The 25834-nt window shown below is 53.6% G+C and overlaps 3 protein-coding genes across 4 annotated transcripts in view; 2 read left to right on the top strand and 1 right to left on the bottom strand.

Moving 5' to 3' along the window:
- Window positions 1-14082: 14082 nt before the first annotated feature.
- Window positions 14083-14820, bottom strand: LOC124509607 (vegetative cell wall protein gp1-like). Its single transcript, XM_047076337.1, has one exon. The coding sequence runs from the start codon at window positions 14818-14820 to the stop codon at window positions 14083-14085; it is 738 nt and encodes a 245-aa protein (XP_046932293.1).
- DHRSX (dehydrogenase/reductase X-linked) overlaps window positions 14802-25834 on the top strand; it is a 136743-nt gene continuing 125710 nt past the window's right edge. Inside the window, exon 1 of the mRNA XM_047075839.1 lies at window positions 14802-14927. Coding sequence (XP_046931795.1) covers window positions 14819-14927 — 109 coding nt within the window. The 5' untranslated portion in view covers window positions 14802-14818. The remainder of the gene's footprint in view (window positions 14928-25834) is intronic.
- Window positions 14840-24106, top strand: ZBED1 (zinc finger BED-type containing 1). Of its 2 annotated transcripts, none has more exons than XM_047075837.1 (2): window positions 14840-14927; window positions 20643-24106. In XM_047075837.1, exon 2 carries the CDS (start codon window positions 20696-20698, stop codon window positions 22778-22780), a length of 2085 nt encoding a protein of 694 aa, XP_046931793.1. In that variant the 5' UTR covers window positions 14840-14927; window positions 20643-20695; the 3' UTR covers window positions 22781-24106. The 2 variants fall into 2 exon arrangements, with proteins under 2 accessions (XP_046931793.1, XP_046931794.1); XM_047075838.1 differs by having other exon boundaries at window positions 14869-14927; window positions 20646-24106.

Genomic DNA, 25834 nt, shown 5'->3' with positions numbered 1-25834 from the left:
ATCTATCTGTATCTATCTGTTTATCTATCCATCATATCTATCTATCCATCCATCCATCATATCTATCTACCTGTTTGCATATATATATATGTATACACACACACATATATATATGTGTGTGTATATCTATCTATATCGATATCAATATCGATATAGATAGATAGATATATCCTTTCAAAATAGAAGAATTTAAATGTGCAAAACAGAAGTGAACATCGAGTCTGGACTTGCGGTTTCAGCGGGAAGGCAGGGACATGTAAAGAGTACTGATTTGGCAGCCAGATCTGTTATATAAAGTAGCTTTCATCTACCTCCACAGAAACACTCAGAACAGGAAATAAGCTAAGATGAATAATTTATTTGTTCAATTAAAAACATGGAGCCCTCCGCACACATGCCCTAGAGACCAAGCTCCAATAATTAACACGGGGATAAGTCAAATAAGATATGAAACAGGAGAGTGAATTCCTGGCTCATGAAATCCAGAGACAGAACTTGTATTTTCTGTCTTGGTAAGCTTCCTGCTTCTTATGGGTTGAATGACAAGACTTTTCAAGCTACTTATTGATTTGTTTTAAAAAATTCTCATACATGTCTCTTCCAAAGTCTGAGTTTGTCCCAAATATGGAAGAACCAATGATTTTGTTTTATTCTTTTAAAATCAAGACTGCAGGCACCTGGGTGGCTCAGTGGGTTGAGCATCTGACTTCGGCTCAGGTCACAATCTCCCGGTGTTTCCTTATAGTTCTGGAGGCCAGAAGACAAGATGAATGAATGTGCCTGCTGGGCTGGTTGTGTCTTGGGGCCCAAGGGGAGAATCTGTTCCTCCCTCTCGTCACAGCTTCTGGTGTTGCCCACAACCCTTGACATGCCTTGGTTTGTCAACACATCACTCCTATGTCTCTCTGCTGTAACATGGACATCTTTCCTTGTGTCTGAATTTCCCTCTTTTTAAAAAAAGTTTTAAGTTTATTTATTTTGAGGGAGAGAGAGAGAGAGAAAGAGAGAAAATCCCAAGCAGGTTCCACACTGTCATCACAGAACCCAATGTGGGACTTGAACTCATGAACCATGAGATCATGACCTGACGTTAACTCAAGAGTTGGACACTTAACGGACTGAGCCACCCAGTCATCGCAAAATTTCCCTCTTTTCATAAGTACACCAGTTGTTGGATTAGGACCCATCCTAATCCAGAAGGACTATCTCAACTCATTATCTCTACAAACACCCTATTTCCAAAGAAGGTCACAGTCACCAGTTCCGGGGGTTGGAACTTCAAAATATCTTTGGGGGAGACACAATTCATCCCATAACACATTCACTCATTAACTATTTCATGAGCATATCATATGTGCCAAGCTCTGTTCTGGCCACTGGAAATGTGGTAAAGAATACCTCAGCATAATCAAAGTCCTCATGGGATTTCCATCCCTGTGTGTGTGTGTGTGTGTGTGTGTGTGTGTGTGTGTGTATGTGTGCATGGGTACGTGTATGCAGTTGGTTGAGTGTCTGACTTGGGCTCACGTCATGATCTCACAGTTCATGAGTTTGAGCCCTGCGTCGGGCTCTGTGCTGACGGCTCGGAGCCTGGAGCCTGCTTAGGATTCTGTGTCTCCCTCTCTCTGTTCCCCTCCCCCAGTCATACTCTGTATCTCTCTCTCTCTCAAAAAATATAAAAGTAAACATTAAAAAAAATTAAAAAATGTCAGGACACATCTTAGTGAAGACACAAACAGAATGTCAATGTTGGGGCAAATCCCAAAGGTCCATTGTCTACCCTGTTCACTGTGCAGATGAGGAAACCCAGGCCAGACAGGGGCAGTGACATGCCAAGTGCCACGTGGACAGTGCTGAACTTTGGATATCACGTCCAGTGACCTTGAAACCACACAAAAGAGTCCAGAAGACAAGAAAAATAGTGGCGACTTCATGGAGCTTGAAATATTCCTTTCTGTTGGTCTTTTAATTAATTATTTTTATAATTTTAATTTCTTAATTGATTTATTTTTTAATTTTTAAAATTAATTTATTATTTTAATTAATTTATTTGTTTATTTTGGGGAGAGGGGGCAGAGAGAGAGGGAGACACAGAATGCGAAGCAGGCTCCAGGGTCTGAGCTGTCAGCACAGATCCCGACGTGGGGCTTGAACCCACAAACCAGGAGATCATGACCTGACTGAAGTTGGACACTTAACCAATTGAGCCACCCAGTTGCGTTTTTAAAGTTTGGATCAGCCATGCAGAGCTCTGAAAGCAACTTTCAGACACAAAATAATGACCTTCTTTCTACCAGGTGTCTAGTTATTGGCTCACAAATGCTATTCATTTCTCTCTCGTAGAAAGCTTGCATGTTATTTATCAACTCATTTGCATGTGCCAGCCCTCCCCGGACCCCCCCAGTCGCAAGAGCAGCAAACACCGCCTTATTTGAACTCCCCACTGTACAATGGATTCTCTTGGGCCAAACCACGGGCCGTGAAGAATGGTAGTGTACGTCCACATCTGGAACGAATGAATGAAGCAAAATGAAAGAACCCTCATTTTCCTTGATTTCCTTCTGCTGGTTGAAGGAGAACCTGTTCCCTTGTCTCACGTTCCTAGCCCCCAAATCATGTCCAGGCAAGAAGACTTCTGTAAAGAGGTGGAAAGAAGTCTCCTTACCAGATAGAGTGTGAGTTGCCATCTGTATAATCCCTCTGCTCCAGAAGAATATCTCTTGGGGGGTGTCACCGGCAGGCACCTGTCCTGTGTAAAGCCAGCTCACCTGGCTGCAGGTTGGCTCCACCTGATGATGATGGCCTGTGGCCCCAGGATGACAGCAAATCTTTTTTTAAACTTTATTTTAGAGAGAGAGCACGGGCGGGGAGAGAGGCAGAGACAGCCTTAAGCAGGCTAGGAAATACGGCAATGTAATATGCATCTTTTAAAGTGTTTTAGTTAAGATAACACATATAAATCTTATACGTGTACATTATACACATACATACTCAAAATTACATTAGATTCACATGTCAGTTGCGTAAGACAAAGCCTCACCGGGGTCTGGTTCCAGGTATTGTATTGAACTAATCCAAGAGGCAACAGGCTTGATTTCTAAAAATGCATTTGGACTGAGTGCTCTGCAAACAGAGGCCAGTTCATCCTTCTAAAAATGAGGAAATCATCCGAGTCCAAGTCAAGGACAGTAGGTACACACGAGCGGTGCTCTGCTGACGATTGTCCTGGGGTCCAAGCACGTGATGGGTACATCTGGCCTGATGAAAAGCCTGATGAAAGAGTGAATGCACGAAGGAAGGTTTTAAAATGGCAATAATCACCCGTGTCTCACAGCCCGGGGCTTCATGCGTGAGGCTTCTCTAAATACCTTTTATAATCTGCACAATGTATTTTGTCCTTATTTTAAGTGGCCCTCACCGACCTCACCTCTTTGTGTTTTGGGGAACACAGCAAACCGGGTCGGTGCATCAGTAACCAACTGATCCGGTGACCTCTGATCCCACCCAGGTACACTTCACTCTTCCCCATCCCTGCGGATCTTGGGACAATCTGGTAAGTGGAAACCCTGCAGGTGGCCCACCCATTTACAGGCTGGGGGATGAGTCACTGGTTCTGTAGGACCGAGTAGGGGACATGGCATCCGTCCAAGGCGGTGGTGCCCACATGCACACAGGCGGTGACTTCACTGAGGTGTGTTCACCGCTCAGAACACACAGCACGCACCATGCAAAGTATAAAAAAATGCGGAATGTCATGGGGCGCCTGGGTGGCTCAGTTGGTTAAGCATCCGACTTCAGCTCAGGTCATGATCTCATGGTTCACAAGTTCAAAACTTGTGTCAGGCTCTGTGTTGACAGCTCAGAGCCTGGAGCCTGCTTCACGTTCTGTGTCTCCCTCTCTCTCTGCCCCTCCCCTGCTTGCGCTCTGTCTCTCTCTCTCTCTCAAAAATAAATAAACATCCAAAAAACTTAAAAAAAACAAAAGAAAGACAGTATGTTCCCTTTACAATAAAAAATAAAAGTTCTCTTTATAATAAAAATAATAAAAGTAAGACAGTCTGTTTCCCTTACAATAAAATATCCACTATCGAGCCATGAAGATCTTTCACCATGAGCAAACTTCCACATCATAAAATTGCAATCATTGTACAATTTTCCCAAATCACCTCATTTTCACAGGTCTCACTGCAAAAGGAAGTAAGTCACAAAATACCATCGACTGCACCAAAAGTCTGCTAGAACTGATACATGCATTCAGCAAAGCCACAGGATACAAAATCAATGTACAGAAATCAGTTGCATTCTGATACACTAACAATGAAACAACAGAAAGACAAATAAAGAAACTGATCTCATTCATAATTGCACCAAGAAGCATAAAATACCTAGGAATAAACCTAACCAAAGATGTAAAAGATCTGTATGCTGAAAACTATAGAAAGCTTATGAAGGAAATTGAAGAAGACACAAAGAAATGGAAAAACATTCCGTGCTCATGGGGTGGAAGAATAAATATTGTTAAAATGTCAATACTACCCAAGGCTATCTACACATTCAATGCAATCCCAATCAAAATTGCACCAGCATTCTTCTCGAAGCTAGAACAAGCAATCCTAAAATTCATATGGAACCACAAAAGGCCCCGAATAGCCAAAGTGATTTTGAAGAAGAAGACCAAAGCAGGAGGCATCACAATCCCAGACTTTAGCCTCTACTACAAAGCTGTAATCATCAAGATAGCATGGTATTGGCACAAAAACAGACACAGACCAATGGAATAGAATAGAAACTCCAGAATTAGACCCACAAAACTATGGCCAACTAATCTTTGACAAAGCAGGAAAGAGTATCCAATGAAAAAAAGACAGTCTCTTTAACAAATGGTGCTGGGAGAACTGGACAGCAACAAGCACAAGAATGAACCTGGGCCACTTTCTTACACTGTGCACAAAAATAAGCTCAAAATGGATGAAAGACCTGAATGTGAGACAGGAAACCATCAAAACCCTAGAGGAGCAAGCAGGAAAAGACCTCTCTGACCTCAGTCGTAGCAATTTCTTACTCGACACATCCCCAAAGGCAAGGGAATTAAAAGCAAAAATGAACTACTGGGACCTCATGAAGAGAAAAATCTTCTGCACTGCAAAGGAAACAATCAACAAAACTAAAAGGCAACCGACGGAATGGGAAAAGATATTTGCTAATGACATATCGGACAAAGGGCTAGTATCCAAAAATCTATAAAGAGCTCACCGAACTCCACACCCGAAAAACAAATAACCCAGTGAAGAAATGGGCAGAAAACATGAATAGACACTTCTCTAAAGAAGACATCCGGATGGCCAACAGGCACATGAAAAGATGCTCAATGTCGCTCCTCATCAGGGAAATACAAATGAAAACCACACTCAGATATCACCTCACACCAGTCAGAGTGGCTACAATGAACAAATTAGGAGGCTATAGATGCTGGAGAGGATGTGGAGAAATGGGAACCCTCTTACACTGTTGGTGGGAATGCAAACTAGTGCAGCCGCTCTGGAAAACAGTGTGGAGGTTTCTCACAAAATTGAAAATAGACCTACCCTATGACCCAGCAGTAGCACTGCTAGGAATTGACCCAAGGGATACAGGAGTGCTGATGCATAGGGGCACTTGTACCCCAATGTTTATAGCAGCACTCTCAACAATAGCCAAACTATGGAAAGAGCCTAAATGTCCATCAACTGATGAATGGACAAAGAAGATGTGGCTTATATATACAATGGAATACTACTTGGCAATGAGAAAGAATGAAATCTGGCCTTTTGCAGCCACGTAGATGGAACTGGAGAGTGTTATGCTAGGTGAAATAAGTCATACAGAGAAAGACAGAGACCTTATATTTTCACTCTTATGTGGAGCCTGAGAAACTTACCAGAAGACCATGGGGGAGGGGAAAGAAAAAAAAAAAAGGTTAGAGAGGGAGAGAACCAAACCATAAAAGACCCTTGAAAACTGAGAACAGGGGCACCTGGGTGGCTTGGTCGGTTAAGTGTCCGACTTCGGCTCAGGTCATGATCTCACAGTCCGTGAGTTCGAGCCCCGCGTCGGGCTCTGTGCTGACCCCTCGGAGCCTGGAGCCTGTTTCAGAATCTGTGTCTCCCTCTCTCTCTGCCCCTCCCCTGTTCATGCTCTGTCTCTCTCTGTCTCAAAAATAAATACACGTTAAAAAAATTTTTAAAAAAACAACAAACTGAGAACAAACTGAGGGTTGATGGGGGGTGGGAGGGAGGGAAGGGTGGGGGGTGGGCACTGAGGAGGGCACCTGTTGGGATGAGCACTGGGTGTTGTATGGAAACAAATTTGACAATAAATTTCATATTAAAAAATTATTATAATACTACAATAATATATCACAAATTATAAATATAAGTTATTGTTATACATAATTATAATGTATTATAATATATATATTTTTACTTATTATTGTATTGTATATAATTGTCTTACATATTATGTATTATCATGTGTGTATTTATGTATTGTACCTTATAACATATTATCTTATTCTGCATCTATATGAAATTATGCTTATACATTTACATATGTAAAATAATAACATATAATTACATATGTAATAATATTATATGTTATATATAATTATATGATATTATAATATCATATGTATGTATATATGCATATAAATATACATATATACATATGTAATATATGATGTATGGATTATATATCCATACATAATGAGGAGAGAGATGAAGAGAAAGATATATATATAATGAGGAGAGAGATGAGGCAGAAAAGTTTTTGAAGAAATAATGTCCCCGAATAGCTAGAAACCATAAACAATGCAAGCACCCACCAAGAGGTGAATGGATAAACAGACTGTAGTATATTCATGCAATGGAATCGTACTCAGCAATAAAAAGGACCCAACCACAGATACGTGGATCAATATAGATGCATCTCATTTTCTCACAGAAGATTTTAACAAGAGTATTTATGATGTGATTCCATGTATGTGAAGTCATAGAACAGACAAAACTAACTTTGCTTGCAAAAAACATAAAAAAAAAAAGGATTGGTTCTTGGCGGAGGGCTGACTGGGGAGGCCGTGACACTCACTTTTCCGAGTGATGGCAGTTTTCTACATCTTGATGTCTGGGCATCCAATGGTCATGGGCATTTGTCCAAATTCATTGAATGGTGCGCCAAGATGGGTGCCTTTTACCGAATGTACGTTTTACCCCAAAGAAAGGACTCTCACAAATAAAATGTGCTTTATTACATAATGAACAGAGGTGGGGGAGGTGAAAGGAACACCATTTAGATTTTTATGTCATTTCATTTCTGACTGAAACACAGTTTTCTGAAAGTCAGGTGTGCATCTTACATTGTCCTGAAGTCGTAACTTTATTTTCAAAAATTTTTTAATGTTTATTTTTGAGAGAGAGAAGACAGAGTGTGAGCAGAGGAGAAGCAAGGGGGGGGGGGGAGACACAGAATCTGAAGCAGGTTCTAGGCGCCTAGCTGTCAGCATGGAGCCTGACGTGGGGCTTGAACCCACGAACCGTGACATCATGACCTGAACCAAAGTCGGAGGCTTAACTGACTGAGCCACCCAGACGGCCTTCCCTCCTTTTTTTCTGAAGTCCTCACTTTTAATTGAACGCAAAGTTCTCTGGAGAATCGAGGAGTGTGAGTAAATACGACCATGCCAAAGTCCTTCTTTGCCATCAAAAAAGTGTCTAACGCTAGACGCTCACCGGTTGTAAACAAGATGTTGAAAATATCAGCCACTGAGTGATAACAAAAAGGGGAAACCGTGTTGCAAAAACATCAGAAACCTACTGGAAGGCACCGGCAGTAAGGCACGGATGCTAAATTCCATCTTGGCCAATCCAATTCCAGAAATCTTGGTTTTTGCCATAGAAATGATACCAACACTTAAAAAAAACAACAACAAATAAATCAAAGCTGTAGGAGGAAGGCTCGTGTACTTAAAACCTGTGTTATCTGGGCATGGGATTGTGAGTGCCATCTTGTAGATAAAAGACTCAACCAAAGGTTGGGTGCTGTGGGGAATTTTCCAGATTCGGACATCTTGGATGGGTCTGTGCCTTCTCCTGGGCACAGGTGGGATTGATCTTGTCCTCTGAAGCTCCTGCCACTGTTAACAGTCTCTGGTTTCCTCCTGAGCAGGCACAGGCTTCCATCACAAAACAGCAGCAACTTACCTTGGGTCTCATGTGGATGTGGACCCACCACGTGGACAATGAAAAGCAGACAAAAGGTAGGGGCTGGTGCGTACAATGCATTTCTTTGGGTGTCTTTGTTCTGCTCCAAGACAATTTGGTCCCAAGGACCGCTGGCCTCGTAGAAAAATCCCAACGTTAATATTCGTGCTCGAAGCCCTCAACCATGGCCCCAACAAATCCTGGCGGGATATGCCCGCCATGAGTCCTGTTATTCTCTCAGAATGAATGGCCAGGGGCCACATGATTGGGAGCACTTATACAGGACACAAAGTAAAATCAGGGACCAAGAGTCCGCGTGGAATAAATGCTCCTGGGAAAATGAGAGCAAACCCAACATACAAAAAAAAAAAAAAGAAACAAAAAACAGTCTTAATGGAAAAAGTAGTCACAACTTCAATCATAACCATAAACATGGAGGGGATATAATTACAGAATTTCCGGGGCCATCAATGTTGACATCCAACTACACAGATTCCCAGGGAAATAGAGTCAGGCATTTCCTCACTTGGAAAAGAATTTGCTTCCCCAGAATAGAAATAAAGAGAAAAACAGAACATTAATAGTATTTTCTAGCCAGGGTCAAAAACAGACCCTTGAGAAGAAGGGGTGGTGGGGGGTGGGGTCGTGATTGGGACAAAAGGTTTAAAGCAAAGGAATTTGAGGAATGACGTTGAAGACTTCAGGTGCAGGAATGACTAGCTTCCCTTCATTTTTAGAGTCGTAGCAGGAACAATGTCCGAGGAGTTCAGAACTTTTCCAGATCGCGTACACTGAGCACATGAGGTCCTAATGCCCAAAAAGGTTTTCCCATTTTCTGACTTCTTTGACCGTGTTTTCTCAAATCCTCCAAGGGTCTACACTCAAAATAAACAGGATTGCATACAATCCCGCACGTTGCAAAATAAGGTGAGTCCTCGGGGGCCATTGTAAAGTACTCTGGGGGCCCTTCCAAGTGCTCTGGGAAGCAACGCACACGTGAGATGTTCGCAGAGGGGTTCTGTGGCCACCCGAGGCCGCCTCGAGGCTCAGGAGGACAGCCCGCTTTGGAGAAAGACCTACGCCCAGACTTGATTCAGCTGCACCTGCCTGCTTTCTCCTTCTGCTCATCACAAAGACACGGAATAACATCGGATCGCAGACTTGGAAACAGACCTCAACAACACCTGGTCTTGCTTTTCCCCCAGGGGCACTTCAGATTTACCCCTTATTCTGTGTGCACCCATGGAGACACCTGGCCTCTTGCACCTGTTTGCACAGTTAGGGACCACGAAAGGCAGAACAGAACAAAACAAAACGAACAAACAAAAAAAAACCCCAAACAACCAAACAAACTGCACCCAAACTGAAACACCAAACACCAAAGAAACCATAAACCAAAACACAAAATACAAAAGTTCTGCAATGTTCTGAAAGCAAAACACAAAAGTTCTGCAATGTTCACTGTCTGGAATTTTTTCAAAAACATTTTTAAATATTTATTTATTTTTGAGAGAGAGAGAGAGAGAGAGAGAGAGAGAGAGAGACAGAGCGTGAGCAGGGGAGGAGCAGAAAGGGAGGGAGACACAGAATCCGAAGCAGGACCCAGGCTCCAAGCTGTCAGTACAGAGTCTGATTTGGGGCTCGAAGTCATGAACCGTGAGATCATGACCTGAGCCGATACCAAGAGTCTGAGGCTTAACCGACTGAGCCACCCAGGCGCCCCGAGCATCATGTGTTCAAGGTCCGTCCACGTGACAGCACCCCTCCACACTCGGATCCTTTTCCCGGCTGAGAAATACTCCCCCGTACGGATGAACACATTTCCCCAAAACCACACCTTGGAGTCCACCCCAGTTTTCTGTCCGATTTCTTTCAGGATTTACCAGCATGTCGTGACTCACTTACCCTGTGAGCATTTTCCAGAATCTGCATTTTTAACAGGTGCCTCAGATTTGTGTGTGTGTGTGTGTGTCTTTTCTGGCCACTCTGGATCCCACCTCTAGGACACACGCTTTAAAACATTCTCTCCAGACGGGTAGGGGAAACATCCGTGTGCTTGCTCAGCTGGGCTCGGTGTTTGTGGCCTTGCCGGTCAGTGAAACACCGGAACGCCCCCTCCCCTCCACCAGGTCCCTTGGCCGCCACACTCCCAACCACACGACGCTGTAAGGGCCAATATTCGGGCCCCATGCCCTATGCTTCCATATAGAACTCGAGACCCTTGAGCAACCTACTAATTCCCCGCTCCACTCTGCTCCCCCCTCACCGCAGGGGGCCAGGCTCAGACCTTGCTTGTCACCTGACCACTAGGCTCGAGGTCCCCGCCAGCTTGTGGGATTATTGCAACAAGACTACCACACCCTCCCATGGGGACCAGGGCCGCGTCGTGCTCCTGTTCCTAAAATGCCTGGAGGCTGACCACCCTCACGTGCAAACTCACGTGTCTACCTAGCAGACTGCATTCTGCCCCCCCACTTTATTTTTTATTTCTTTATTTTTTAAGTGTGCTTATTCATTTTGGAAGACAGAGAGAGATTGAGCATCAGCAGGGGAGGGGCAGACAGCAAGGGAGAGAGAGAGAGAATCCCAAGCAGTCTCCACGCCTGGTGCAGAGCCTGAGGCCAGACTCGATCTCAAGAACCGTGACAGTGTGACCTGAGCCGAAATCGAGAGTCAGTCGCTTAGCCGACTGAGCCACCCAGGGGCCCCCCTCCCCACCCCCGACTTTAAAACAAGGAAAACTGTAAACACAGTCCGGAGCCCTTAGGGTTATCATGAGGTCCTCGCACTGCGCACGGGGCACCTGCGGGAGGGCGTGGCCGCGGGACAACCACACGGGAGCCCCGTTCTGCCTCACCGTCTTCCCACAGAGGGTTTCAGCCTTGGGGTTGTGCCTTCCTCTTCGGGCCCAGATCAACCCACCTTCAAGCAGTGGGGCCCGCGGCTCCTCGAACGGACAGGAATCTCTAGACCACTCTGTAGCAGGCCAGCCAGTGGCCGGGCTCGCGTCCCCGCGGCAGCCGTGAGCGTGCATCGTCACACGGCACAGGGGACTCTGCAGACGTCACTTAGCTATGCACCTGAAAATAGGCAGGTAATCCTAGATTAACCTGCTCAGACCGTTCTAATCCCGCGAGCCCTCAAAAGCAGACAACCTTGTCCAGCTGGAGGCACAGAGATACGGCAGAGGGCAAGGGGCACGCATTGCAAGAAGAGGGGTCTGGGGGACACCCGCCGGGACCAGAGAGGGGCCTCCAGGAGCCCAGGGTTGCCCCCTGCCGACGCCCCCGAGAGCTCGTGCTCATCCTTGTTCGGGGGATGCCCGCAGGGACCCAGTGGGTGGACGCCCCAGTTTGGACCCTGGGAGACCTTGAGTGGAACCAGTGTCTCGTTTCGAGCAGTTGCATTTGGGGTGATTTATTGCAAGTGTGATAAAAACCAGATTGAAGAAGTATCTGTGTCTTCCAGATCAGGAAGGTGACTTGGGGGGGTGGTCCCCTAAAAGCACCGCAGGAAACATCTGGGGCAAGGTCTCAGCTATCAGGATCCCCTTCCCCAGCTCACGGCTGCAGAAACCTCACGATACGGCACTTAGGGGAGACTGGACAAGAGGAGAGGAGGGGACCACATGCCTGTCCTGGCTGCTTTTGCACAAACGCTGAGAAATCCCGCTGCTCGCTGGTGAACCCCGGGTTCCACACCCTCGTCGCTTTCACGCTGTGAGCCACAAACTGCCCACCCCACACGGCAGGGGCTGCTGTGGGGAACAGGGCACCGGTGACAGGTACGGTGACTCTCCCCGATGGTCTATGCTGGGTGCACCTGGCCGAGCAGGGCAGGCCCATGTACTCTGGTCTCACAGGGCATCCTGGGAAGGCTTCTTGGCCTCAGTTTCCTGATCTGCAGCACAGAAGGTTGCAAAGGCCAGAAGAAACCTTCCGAACCCAGCTGGGGGTTGCAGGAAGCAGCTATGTGTGCCTGGCATCTTAGATTCGCATGGGAAGCCAGTCCAGGTGGCCGGAGTGAAAGGGTGCCCCCTGCAGTCAGGCCTGGGGCGGGGGGGGGGGTTCACCTCCTAGGGGAGGGAGTCCTGGGAGATCCCGGGTCCTGGTGGGGGTCTGGGATCCGGAGGGTTATGGACAGGTGTGGGATCCGGTGGTCTCTCCTAGTGTGTGTGTGTGTGTGTGTGTGTGTGTGTGTGTGTGTGTGTGTGTGTGTAAGAGATTCTAATCTGCATTCAGCTGGCTGTTGGCATTGAGGGCAATATGAGTGGGGGTCTTGGGTTCTGGCAGGTATTGAGGTCCTTGTGGGGTAGCCGGGTTTAGGTGTCCATCGTGGTGGGGGGGTTCTGGGTAGGGGTCTGTGGGGGAGACTCAGTGAAACTCCAGTGATCCCAACAGGGGTCGGGGGGGGGGCTCAGGGGGGTCCAGGCAGGACTGTGACCAGAAGCAGCATAGGGAGTCCCCAGCCACGATGTGTGGGGATGTGTGATTCCAGTGGGGTCTGCTGGGGGTCCCTGCGGGAGTCTGGGTGGGGGCCTGCGGGGGTCCTCATAGGACTTTTGTGGTCTGGTAGGGGTCTGGGTGAGGGTCCCTGATTTGAGTGGGGGCCTGGATGGGGGAGTGCGAGGTCTGGGCAGGGATTCATTCATGTGGATGTCCATGTAGGGTTTTGCACCGTGCAGGAGTGTTGGGTGCGGGCAGGGTCCCGGGGTCTGGAAGGGGTCCCTGGGCAGGACTTCCAGGTTCTGGGAGAGGTCTCTGGTCTGGGCAGGGGCCCCGGGCTGGGGTAGGGTGGGTGGTGCTGTCTGGGTGGGGTCTCTAATCCTACCTCTGGGCAGGGTCCCTAGGTGGGTGACCCGGGTCCAGGCGGGATCTGGAAGGAAGTCCCGGGCAGGGGTCCTAGTCCCGGATCTGGGGTTCAGGCGGGGGCCCTGTGCAAGGCTCCACCGGGGATTCCTGGGCCAGGGTCTGGTGTGTGGGGACCCCGGTCCGGGAGAGGCCCATGGGTGCGGTCCCCTCGTGGGGTTCTGGCATCTGGGTGGGGTTCGGGTCGGGGGTCTTGGGCCTGCTAGGCAGTCACTGGGTAGGGGTTGGGGGTCTGGATGGGAATCTCTGGCCTATAGCATCCAGGCTGGGTCCCTAGCAAGTGACAGACGCAGGGCCCCTGGGCAGAGTCGGGCAAGGCCAGGAAGGGGTCCCCGGCTGGGGTCCGGGATCTGGTCGGGGTCGCAGGATCAAGGGAGGGGTCGGGGTAGCGGTGGAGTTTCCGGGGAAGGGGTCCAGGGTCCGGGCAGGGTCAGGCAGGGTGTTTGGGGAGGGGGTCCGGAGGCGGAGTCGGGGAGGCACCGGGCGGGGATCCAGGGTGTGGGGCCGGGGGAGGGAGGAGTCTTGGAAGGGGGGCAAGAGTCTGGGGAGGGGTCCAGGATTGGGGCGGAGTCTGGGCAGGAGTCCAGGGTCCGGATCTGGTTCCGGGCAGGGGTCCATGGTCAGGCAGGGCTCGCGGGCCGCGGTCCAGGGTTGGGTTGGGGTCAGGGAGGGGTTCCCAGGCGGGGGTCCGGGGTGTGGGCAGGTCCCCAGGCGGGGTTCCGGGGTCATGGCAGGGTCCCCGGGGCGGGGTGGAGGTGGTGTTGGGACGGGGGTCCAGGGTCGGGCAGGGTCCGTGGGCGGGGGTCCGGGGTCAGGGCGGTTACCCGGGGTCGGGGCCTCTGGCGGGGGCCCCGGGCGGGGTTCGGGGTTCGTGGGTCGCGTCGGGGTGAGGGCGGGGACCTCGGGCGGGGGATGGGGGGCGGGTCGTGGTCAGGGCGGGGGCCCGGGGCGGGGGTCTAGAATCGGGGGTCGGGTCGGGGTCAGGGCGGGGGCCCCAGGCGGGGGTCGGGGGTCAGGTCCGGGTCAGGGCGGGGGTTGGGGGTCGGGTCGGGGTCACGGCGGGGGTGCCTCGGGCGGGGGTCGGGGGTTGGGGCGGGGTCCCTGGCGGGGTTCGGGTCGGGGTCAGGGCGGGGATCGGGGGTCAGGTCGGGGTCACGGCGGGGGCCCGGGGCCGGGGCGGGGTCGCCGAGCGAGGGTCGGGGGGTCGGGGGTTGGGTCGGGGTCAGGGCGGGGGCCCGGGGCGGGGGCCCCGGGCGGGGGTCCGGAATCCGGGGTCGGGTCGGGGTCAGGAAGGGGGCCTGGGGTCGGGTCGGGGTCAGGGCGGGGTCCCTGGCGGGGTTCGGGGTTCGCGTCGGGGTCAGGTCGGGGGTCGGGGGTAGGGTCGGGGTCAGGTCGGGGGTCGGGGGTCCGGCCGGGGTCAGGGCGGGGGCCCGGAGTCGGGTGGGGGCCCCGGGAGGGGGTCGGGGGGGGTTGGGGCGGGGTCCCGGGCGGGGTTCGGGGGTCGCGTCGGGGTCGGGGAGGGGGGGTCGGGGCGGGGACCCCGGGCGGGGGTCGGGGGTCGGGGGGGGGTGGAGGTCGGGGCGGGGGTCCCGGCTCCGGGGCCGGGGCGGGCGCGGAGGGCGGGCCGCGCGGGCGCGTTTCCGCCGGCCGGTGTCGCGCCGGGTCCCGGGGGCGGGCGGCGGCGGCGGGCGGCGCGGAAGCGGCGGCCGGGCAGCCATGTCGCCTTTGTCTGCGGCGCGGGCGGCCCTGCGGGTCTACGCGGCGGGCGCGGCGGTGGTGTTGGCGCAGCTGCTGCGGCGCTGCCTCGGGGGCTTCGCGGAGCCAGGTCAGCGGGGCTGGGGGGGAGGGGGCGGCGCGCTCGTCGCTCGGCGGGGCCGGGGGGGGGGCGGGGGGGGAGGCGCGGGCGGGCCGGCTGCAGGGGTGAGGCGCGCGGCGCGGCGGGCCGGGGCGGGGGTCGAGAGAGCCCCGAAGCTCCTCGTTGCCGCCGGGCCGGGGCCGGGGTCTCCCGGAAGCCCCCCCCCCCCCCCCCGCTCCTCGGCCCTGGGGCTGCCGTGCGCGCCGCCGGGGGTCCCCGCGGGGACGGCGCGCGCGGGGCCGCCCCGGAGGTGCCCCCTTCCCCTCCCCCAGCCCGGGGCGCGGCGGCGGCGGCGGCGGCGGCCTCTTCCCGGAAGGCCTGGCCGGGCCCGCTCAGTGCCCGCGCCCGGAACAGCGCCCCCTGCGCCCGGAGCTCCGGGTCGGGACCCGCCGGCGCGCCGGGCAGCGGTGGGGACCGGCCGCGTGGCCGCGGACCCCGCCGCCGGGAGGCCCCGGTGCGCGCGCGGCCTCACGGGGACCCGGGCCCCCCCCCTCCAGCGGGTGCGCACGGGCCGCGGGTTATTTTTAGGCCACAGAGGAGTCCTTTCCCAAACACGGCACTCGCCGGGAGCTGGGCTAGTGCGCTACCTTGCAGTCCGTACCCCCGGCTCTGCTGCCGCCTGCGGAGGGGGTCCCAGGGAGCTGTGCCAGTCCCTGGAGCACCCCGCAGGACCCCCACCCCCCCGCCCCACACCCCGAGACGCGCCACACGGAGAGCGTGTGTTGTCGCCAAAATACAGCTGAGCCTTGAACCACTCCGGCCTCAAGCGTGCAGTTTCACCCACATGCGAGTTTTCTGGGTTTTTGTGTTTGTGTTTGTTTTTGTTTTGCACAATGACACCACACCACTCCGAGTGCGTTTTCTCCCCATTCGCATTTTCTTAATCACGTTTCCTTTTCTGTAGCTTCCTTCATTGGAAGAACACAGCGTCTTCTACTTGATACACAAAGTAGGGGCCAGCGCGCCGTGCCTGGGCCCCGTGAGGCTCTGGGTCCACACTCACGAACTGTGTGCCAAGCCGCAAGTGCCAAGCCGGCTTTCCAGGCTGGGGGCACTTGGCCCCCGCTCACCCCCACGTTGTTGAAGATCCAACTGTACTTTTCAGTTCCGCCCTCTAGCCGCTAACGGAGGGGGGGGGTGGGGGGCTCTGGGTCAGACCCTGAGAGCCTCAGCTGTGAGTAGGAAGAAGAGATTATTGTTTTTGGGGAGCCCCACGGGAGCCCCACCCTCCCCAACCTCCACTCAGGGAAGCGAATCTTTGATTTTTACCTGAGTTTTGCATCGTCTGATACACTGGAGTTTGGTATTTTCTAACACATTTGTAGGCAGTAGAAGCCAAGGCAGCAGCCAGTACTGGGAAGTCAACTGGTGCCTTTTAAATCAGCTTGGGCACAGTGAGGAGCTACGGGCAAGCCGCCCCAAGTTGTAGGACGTGGTGGCTTCTGTGTTTCCATGTGATTTCGCTTTTAGACGGGCCCCTTAGATGGGCTCTGTCGCCTGTGTAGGAGCCCGTCCACGGGGCTCCCAGAAAAGACAGGTTCAATCTGGCAACGGGATTTGAACTTGCGTGTTTCAAGAACTTGTTTCTGTGTGTTGGAGCTGAGGGCTTGGTCTGGTCTTTCCACTTGTTGATTAAAAAAAAACAAACAAACCAAAAAAACAAAAAAACAAAAAAAAAAATGGTGAAAATACAAGCCAGTCCTGAAGTCACATGTCCGCCAGAGGAGTCCTTATCTGTGCCCCAGAACTGGATCGTTACATATAAAGATGAACTTTTTCCTGGTGGCCCCACGCGAACCCCCCTGCCTGTCTGTGGCGTTAGAGACAATTTTAGATACTGTGAGAAGAGGGGGTCTCCTCTGAGGTCTGCTGGTTGCCGGTTGCCCACGCCTTGCTGTGCCTTTTAAACCTTTTGTGATCTTCTCCTCCCCAGACTGCACCTTTGAAGGAGAGTCATTGAACTTTGTCCTGGGGGCCTCGAGCTAAACAGTAAAAAGCTGAGTGTTTTTGTGTGAACTCAGACCAGGAGGTGGCTCTTGTACCTTTTATTTGTTTTATTTTTTAATGCTTATTTATTTATTTGTTATTTTTGGGGACAGACAGAAAGAGCATGAGCAGGGGAACGGCAGAGAGAGAGAGAGACAGAGTATTATAGAATCAGAAGCAGGCTCCAGGCTCCGAGCTGTCAGCACAGAGCCCAACGTGGGGCTCAAACCCACGCACCGTGAGATCATGCCCTGAGCCGAAGTCGGACGCTTAAGCGATGGAGCCAGCCAGGCGCTTGTCTCTTGCGCGTTTTATAAAAGGGGTTACACGTGGCAGGCATGATGTCTGATGTCATTCAGACTGTATGGGGGTAAGAAATAAAGAGCTAAGAGGTGAGCGGTCCTGCCTGCTAAAATTTCTCAATTTCTTAAAATTGATCCACAAACAAGATCGTTACAGACTCAGGAATGAATGTTGGTCATGTCTTTTTAGAGACGGCGTATCAGCAAACCGAGTTCCGATGAGATAGTCTCATTTCCAGATTTTTTGTGTGGGCAACCCTGGCCAGACGGCCCATCACACGCTGAGGTGTATCTATCCGTCATAGCTTAAAAATACATGATTATTATTATTATTATTATTTTACCGCATTTAATATCCCAATGTCATCCCAACGCCCAAGCACTGGCCTCAAACCTTCCGGAAATTGCCGTGTTGTCTGGGGACACCTGCTCACACTGGCACCATCAACGAAGGGTTTGTCTGTTGGAAATTACACGTCTTGATGCATCAGTGAGTTTTGAAAAAGAGAGAAAATCGACTTGATGTGTTTCAGGGCGCCGTTCTGATATTGCAGAAAAGTCTTAAAAATTCTGTTTGGGGGGCGTCTGTGTGGTTCAGTCGGTTGAGCGTCTGATTTCGGCTCAGGGTATGATCTCATGGTCTGTGGGTTTGAGCCCTGCGTTGGGCCGGATTCTGTGTCTCCCTCTCTCTCTGTCCCTCCACCACTCATGCTCTTTCTGTCTCTCTCTCAAAAGTAAATAAATGTTAAAAAATGAATACATAAAATAACAGAAGCCAATGATCTGTTATTAGCAGTGACAGTTTTTTCAGTTGAAAAAAAATAAGGACGTTTCTCCAGGAGGCAAAGTAGGCTAGCGACTGTTGCGGCCCTGTGTTCCGTGTTCGCCATTCGCTGGTCTCTTGAGTGCCGGGACTTCTGGAAGGTGGTAGGCTCCGAGTCCACTGCCCTCCCCCCCCCCACCTCGGGATGCGCTGTTTGGGAAGGATACCGACCGCTCTCTGAAAAAGGCAAGAGTGGGGTGCCTGGGTGGCTCAGTCGGTTAAGCGGCCGACTTCGGCCCAGGTCATGATCTCGCGGTCTGTGAGTTCGAGCCCCGCGTCGGGCTCTGTGCTGACAGCTCAGAGCCTGGAGCCCGTTTCAGATTCTGTGTCTCCCTCTCTCTGACCCTCCCCCGTTTATGCTCTGTCTCTCTCTGTCTCAAAAATAAATAAACGTTAAAAAAAAAAATTGAAAAAGGCAAGAGCTTGCGGTCCCCACGGGTTCTTGGGGACAGTCCCCCAGAGGTCCTTGGAGCACCCGCCAGTATGAGCTGTGAAAGGCGGCCTTGAAGAAACCTTTACAGGTGGCCGTGTCGGCACGGACCTCATAGACCACGGAAGGGAGCCCTGCCCGGTGGCCTTCCAGGGGCTCACGGGAAACCGTCACCTGCTGTCCTGAGCCGTGGGCGGGGGGGGGGGGGGGAGGGAGGCCGAGTTTCTGACCTAACTGTGTGCACCAAGGGGAAGAAACCAACTAGAAGACCCACCCGCCCGCAGGCCCTGCTTGGGATGCCGCCGGGATTGTGTGCAACCCTCGGTTGGGGTCTCCTGACCTCATTCCGCTAAATTAAAGACACGTATTCTAACGATGATGACGTGGTAGGGAGACTGGACACATGGGACACCCACATGGTGTTCCTCGGGTCCGACGTTCCCCTTCCGGAACCAGGGTGCCGCACTGTTCGCGCATCCTTGACTGTCCGCCTGACCTGGAGACTCCGCGCCCCGTATCTTAGCTCCTTACCTGGAGCGGGTCACAGCTGTGGTGCCCTCTATGCCGCCCGGGGACCATAATGCCCCGTCAGGGGTATTGTGACATCTTCCTGAAAAGCCTCAGGCAGGCCAGCGTGGAGGGGCGTGCCTGCCTGTGAGGACGCGGGGGCCTTTGCGGCATGGTGTTGACACTCAGTATCTTTTAAAGTTTCACCTTTGTCCTAGGACTGCTCTGGGTCACCCTTACCTAAGTGCCACTGGCTTACAATGTCAGAAATCCATCCTTTCCTAGCTCTGGAGATCAGATTCTGAGACCCAGGCAGGGCAGGGCCACTGAGATCCAGGCGGGACAGGGACCCTGAGATCCAGGCAGGGCAGGACCACTGAGATCCAGGTGGGGAAGGACCACTGAGATCCAGGTGGGGAAGGACCACTGAGATCCAGGCCAGTCTGAGCCCACTCCCTCCAGAGGCTCCAGGGGAGGGTCCTTCCCGCCTCTTCCACTTCTGGGGGCTCCTGGCGTCCCTGGACTTGAGTCTGTGTCCCTCCCATGACCTCTTCTTGACATCCTTCACCTAATCACAGTGGGGTCCTATTTCAAATGTGGTTCCGTTTCCAGCTTCTGGGAGTACCTGCATTTCGGTGGGAGGTCTAGTCTTCGGTTTCCTGTGCACCCTGAGATTTTGTTCTGACCACGTCTCCAATACTCAGAAAATGCCTGGTTGGTGTAGTTTGCCTTGTGACGCCCTGAGCACTTTATGGCGGGTTAAAACGTTGCAGACCTAACAGAGACCTTTCGACAGAACCCAGCTGCCCTTTTGGGCATCTGCGCCCTGACTGGCGGCTCCAAGAGGCCAGACTCTGGGGCTTCAGGGACGGCGGGCGCCCTGGGGCCTGTCTCCTAGGCCATGAAAACCTCCCCCCCGAGAGCCTGGCGTTGCTGGACCCGTGCACAGCAAATGCATATTTCTGCGCACAGGGAGGCATTTTGAGAAGCTCCCGGAATCACGATGTCCGTTCCTGCCCCCACGACGTTCCCGATCACGGACGTGCCCGAGCTCAAAAGGGAGCGTGCCATGCTCCCAAAGGCGTCGCTTTAAACTGTCAAATTTGGAGGACAAAAAAACAAAAAAAAATTGCTATGCCTGTTAGGCAATGTAAAGGCTCTCCTGTCGAAAGTGAAATCCTGTGTTTGCTTCCTGGACACCGTGCGCCTCTCGTCCTCGCTCCCAAAACGAGGCTTGAGCAGGCGGTGGTGGTGGGTCCTCCGGGGTCCTTGGGGACGTGGGCTTCCGCACTCAGCGAGCAGTGTCCCCGAGAGTGACCCCTCCCGGCAGGTGCCCGGTTGGCGGATGCGGTAGCACAGGAAACCATAAACAGCCAACGTGAGGAAGGAGCTATGAGGACAGAGAAACCCACAGACGTGCATGTTCTCAGACGCGCGGAGGCGTCCCCGCACGTGGGACTGAGCTGCAGGAAGAGAGCACTCAGCCCAGCTGCGCGAGCGAGCCCCCTCCGCTTTGCCAAAGCCACGCACGCCCCGGTCGGGTCCCCGTGCCCCGTGGCCTGCAGACCGCGTGCTCGCTCCCTCTTCGCCCGTGCCTGGGTCCCTTCTCACGCTGTGTTTGTCTTCCCGGCTCCCAGCAGGTGCGCAGGAATGAGTGGAGGCCCCCCAGGCGGGCCGCGGCACAGAAGCCATGGAGGCGAAGGGCCTGGACCCGTCCCAGACGGACCTCAAGTTAGTGGCCCACCCGCGCGCCAAAAGCAAAGTGTGGAAGTACTTCGGCTTTGACACGAACGCCGAGGGATGCATCCTGCAGTGGAAAAAGATATACTGTCGCATCTGCATGGCTCAGATTGCCTACTCCGGGAACACCTCCAACCTGTCCTACCACCTGGAGAAGAACCACCCCGACGAGTTCTGCGAGTTCGTCAAGAGCAACACGGAGCAGATGCGCGAGGCCTTCGCCACCGCCTTCTCCAAGCTGAAGCCCGAGGCCTCCCAGCTGGCCCCGCAGGACACGCTGGCCGCCAAGGCCGGCCACGGCCACGAGAGCAAGCGGCAGCAGGAGCTCACGGCCGCCGTGCTCGGCCTCATCTGCGAGGGCCTGTACCCCGCCTCCATTGTGGACGAGCCCACCTTCAAGGTGCTGCTGAAGACGGCCGACCCCAGGTACGAGCTGCCCAGCAGGAAGTTCGTGTGCAGCAAGGCCATCCCCGAGAAGTACGGCGCCGTGCGCGAGGCCGTCCTCAAGGAGCTGGGCGACGCCTCCTGGTGCGGCATCTCCACCGACATGTGGAGGAGTGAGAACCAGAACCGGGCGTACGTGACGCTGGCCGCCCACTTCCTGGGCGGCGGGGCCCCCGGCTGCCTGTCCGTGGGCTCCCGCTGCCTGAAGACGTTCGAGGTCCCCGAGGACAACGCGGCCGAGTGCATCACCCGGGTCCTGTACGAGGCCTTCATCGAGTGGGGCATCAGCAGCAAGGTGTTCGGGGCCACCACGGACGGCGGCAAGGACATCGCCAAGGCGTGCTCCCTGCTGGACATCTCGGTCCAGATGCCCTGCCTGGGCCACACGTTCAACGCGGGCATCCAGCGCGCCCTGCAGCTGCCCAAGCTGGCCGGGCTGCTCGGCCGCTGCTGCAAGCTGGTCGAGTACTTCCAGCAGTCCGCGGTGGCCATGTACATGCTCTACGAGAAGCAGAAGCAGCAGAACGTGGCTCCCTGCATGCTGGTGAGCAACCGCGTGTCCTGGTGGGGCAGCACGCTGGCCATGCTCCAGCGCCTGAGGGAGCAGCAGTTCGTCATCGCCGGCGTGCTGGTAGAGGACAGCAACAACCACCACCTGATGCTGGAGGCGGCCGAGTGGGCCACCATCGAGGGCCTGGTGGACCTGCTGCAGCCCTTCAAGCAGGTGGCCGAGATGCTGTCCGCCTCCAAGTACCCCACCATCAGCATGGTGAAGCCCCTGCTGCACATGCTGCTGAACACCACCCTCAACATCAAGGAGACCGACTGCAAGGAGGTCAGCATGGCCAAGGAGGTGATCGCCAAGGAGCTGTCCAAGACCTACCAGGAGACGCCGGAGATCGACATGTTCCTCAATGTGGCCACCTTCCTGGACCCCCGCTACAAGCGTCTGCCCTTCCTGTCTGCCTTCGAGAGGCAGCAGGTGGAGAACAGGGTGGTGGAGGAGGCCAAGGGGCTTCTGGACAAGGTCAAGGAGGGCGGCTACCGGCCGGCAGAGGACAAGATGTTCGCGCTGCCCGAGGAGCCCCCGGTCAAGAAGCTGGTGCTGGCGTCCACGCCGCCGCCCACGAGCGTCATCAACAGCATGCTGGCCGAGATCTTCTGCCAGACAGGGGGCGCGGAGGACCAGGAAGAGTGGCACGCGCAGGTGGTCGAGGAGCTGAGCAACTTCAAGTCGCAGAAGGTGCTGGGTCTCAACGAGGACCCGCTCAAGTGGTGGTCCGACCGCCTGGCCCTGTTCCCCGTGCTGCCCAAGGTGCTGCAGAAATATTGGTGCGTGGCGGCTACCCGCGTCTTCCCGGAGCGGCTCTTCGGCTCGTCCGCCAACGTGGTCAGCGCCAAGAGGAACCGCCTGGCCCCCGCGCACGTGGACGAGCAGGTCTTCCTGTACGAGAATGCGCGCAGCGGCGCGGAGGCCGAGCCCGAGGACGAGGACGAGGGCGAGTGGGGCCTGAACCATGAGCACATGTTCCCCCTGGGCGACGCCGTGCACGCCGGCTTCTTTGGCATCAGGGACAGCGGCTTCGTGTAGATGCCGCGGTGGGGGCGGGGGGGGGGGGGGCGTCACCACGAAGCTGACCCTTGATGTGTGGTCCGCTGTAAATACCCACGGTGCGCACCTGCGCGCATGCGCGTGCGCGGCCGGTGCCGTCACCAAGGCAGGCGCGGGACGCAAACGCGCGGCTGTGCGCATCCAGGAGCAGCCACTCCGCGCGTTTCCTGGGAGAGCCTCCATGCGCCCCAGCGGAAGGGCACAAATCAACTAGGAAACTTCTGGAAGCCCCTTTACCCACCCGCTGGCTGGATGCTGATTGCAACTGTAAAGCCCCAGAGATCCCCAGCCAGGAGGGGAAGGGGGGAGGCTCCTTTCTCTTGCCACCCCCCAAGGACGGAGTACTCCCGACCCAGAGGGTTTGGGATAATCCCCAGGCGTGGGGAAAAAGAAAAAAAGAAAGAAAAAAATCAAAGCTCCCACGTCCTTCCGTCGCCAGACGCCGTCATACAAGGACTTTACGCATCTGGGGCACTGATGCACTCACGTTTACTCTCGAATTGACCTTGGCACCTTGCGTGCGGGCTGGAGGGATGCGCGCGCTCTTTCAGCCCAAGCGCCTCCTGTTTGCAAGACAGACCGGCTCTAGGTTTCGTGCGATGCGTTCCAAAGGCGCGTGGGTGGCAGTCGCGTCCCCAACAGCAGGGAGAGAGGTGTTTTGTGCCTTTCCCACGGGCGTCTCTGCCCCCTTGTGCCCCCATGCGCTTTGTGGGTGTGGTTCTTTCTGAGCCCTGCACCGCCGGCAGCTTCAGCCCTGCCCGTGGCTGTTTGTGTGTGTGTGTCTGTGCGATGCTTCCAAGGGCTGGTTTCTCCACCGTGTTTCTCAGGATGCGAATAAGGCCCCCGCACCCTTCCAAGCCCTGCTTGTACAGAATACCAGGGGCCTGCATGTACCCAGAGTGACTTAATGGGAATCCGGGGCAAGGGACCCTTCCGTTTTGTCTTTTAAACTCGGCACCGTGATGGCCCCCTCCCCCCATTTAAAAACAAAACAAAACAAAACAACTACCACTGGGTACTTATGGGTCGCTGTGGCTCAACAGGTAAGCTGCTGGCGACATTGTGCAGGGCCCCGGCTTCTGAGAGCGTCACGGTCGATCACCAACCGGGATTGGTCCGTGTCCTCTGGGAGGTGACCCCCCCCCCCCCCCCGTGTCTACAGGCCCAGGCTTGTATCTTGACGCCAACAACTGACTATGAGCCTTCCCCACGGGATTTCTTTCTTTCCTTTCTTTCCTTTTTCTTATTTAACGCTTTGGAATTTGACTCTTGTTGAATAAACCGGAGAAACAAATGAGCTGCTAATGAATTTGTCTGATGTGTGTTCGTCACGAAAGAAGCAGTCGAACCACAAGGGAGGCGTTGGTTGGTTTGTTTAAGGGATTTTCTGGCCCTCGAAGAATGAGTTCACTGTGCTTTGTTCTGAGGTCCTTGGAGATGAGAAAAGGTGTGGTCCCCTCTGGATATTTGTGCATCGCAATTATGTGTGTGAATAAAGCCGCCCCTGGTGACGCGATGCCAGGAGGAGCAGACATTTGCCTTTTCCTTCACTGGGTTGGCTTAGGAGGCAAATGGTTTTGTTTATTTATTTTTGAGAGAGAGAGACAGACAGACAGAGCATGAGCAGACGAGGGGCAAACAGAGAGGGAGACACAGAGTCCAAAGCAGGCTCCAGTCTCTGAGCTGTCAGCACAGAGCCCGTCCTGGGGCTCGAATTTGTGAACTGTGAGATCATGACCTGAGCCGAAGTTGGTTGCTTTACCAACTGAGCCACCCAAGCGACAGACAACAACAAAACATTTTTTTTTGCACACACACGTATTGAGTTGAGGCCCCTTTTTAGTCTTGTGAACCTGCGCACTGCATCGTGTTCCCTGGGATGCACATCTGTCTCTGTGTGTCCCTGGTGGGCACTGTGGGGGTCCGTGAGCACTGCTTATGCGCACACAGCCCCCAGCCTATCTGCACTCTCTTGTCTGGGTCTACACAGCACATCTGGGTTTATGCTCGCATCTTCTAAAGCCCTAAGTCTGGCCTGGGTTTGTTTTTTTTTTGTTTTGTTTTTTTTTTTTTATCTTTGGTTCTTTTTTTTTTCTTTTTTTTCTTTTTCTTTTTCTTTTTGTTTCTTTTCTTTTCCTTCCCTTACCTTCCCTTCCCTTCCCTTTCCTTTCTCTTTTCTTTTCTCTTCACTTTTCTCTTTTCTTTTCTCTTTTTCCTTGTTCGTCTTCTGCAGGAGGGCGTCATTTTAACTCTGTTTTATAACAGCCCCAAGAAGGCTGAGAAAAGGAGCCAGAGTGAACCCTGTGCACCTGTGACCCTGTGTGTGCACAGATGGTGTGCACAAGTCTCCCATCCGTTGTGCATCTCTTGTGTGAAACAGTCTGGCCCTTCTGACTGGGTTAGTATTGCTTGCAAACGTAACAGCCACATATGAACACAGACACCATCCTTACTGTGCTCGTGCTGGGCAGGGACAGGGGTCTAACAAGGAACGGGCTGCCCACCCTTTGCCCGAGGGCTGCAGTGGGCTCGTCCTCAATGCTGGGCCCCCAGAGCTCACCACCTGTGCGTCCTCTGCTGGGGTCAAGGCACAGGGAAGCTTTTCTTCCCTGTGTGGTGATGATGTGCAAGACTGCTTATCTGTGGTCAGGTCCAAGTGTGTCCATCCATCCATCCACCTATGCAGGCATGTATCCATCCATCCATCCATCCATCCACTCACCCATTTATGTATCCATCCATCCATCCATCCATCCATCCATCCATTCGTCTGGGTCTGCACTGTTTCTGTGTCTTCCTGGCCAGGTCATTCTTGGGTTCCCTCATGCCGTTGCGCACCTGATCCTCAAGGCAGCCCCTCCCGGTGTCTGTGAAGTGAGGCCCTGCAATGTGGCCGAGCTGTTCTTGTGACATTTCAGAGCTCAGGGCTGCGGCTTGTGGCCTCACTCAGCTTCACCAGGGTGGCCCCCTTGGCCACGTTTTTCTGACCATTGGCGGCTTCCTTTCTCTGTCCGTGCAGGTGGAAGGTCACGT

This window comes from Lynx rufus, unplaced genomic scaffold (genome assembly GCF_022079265.1).
Source record: "Lynx rufus isolate CCGP_SWC_20201006 ecotype Redwood Valley unplaced genomic scaffold, mLynRuf1.p SCAF_14, whole genome shotgun sequence".
Lineage (NCBI taxonomy): Eukaryota > Metazoa > Chordata > Mammalia > Carnivora > Felidae > Lynx > Lynx rufus.
The sequence above is the reverse complement of the archived record's forward strand: the minus strand, read 5'-3'. Positions and strand labels throughout refer to the sequence as shown.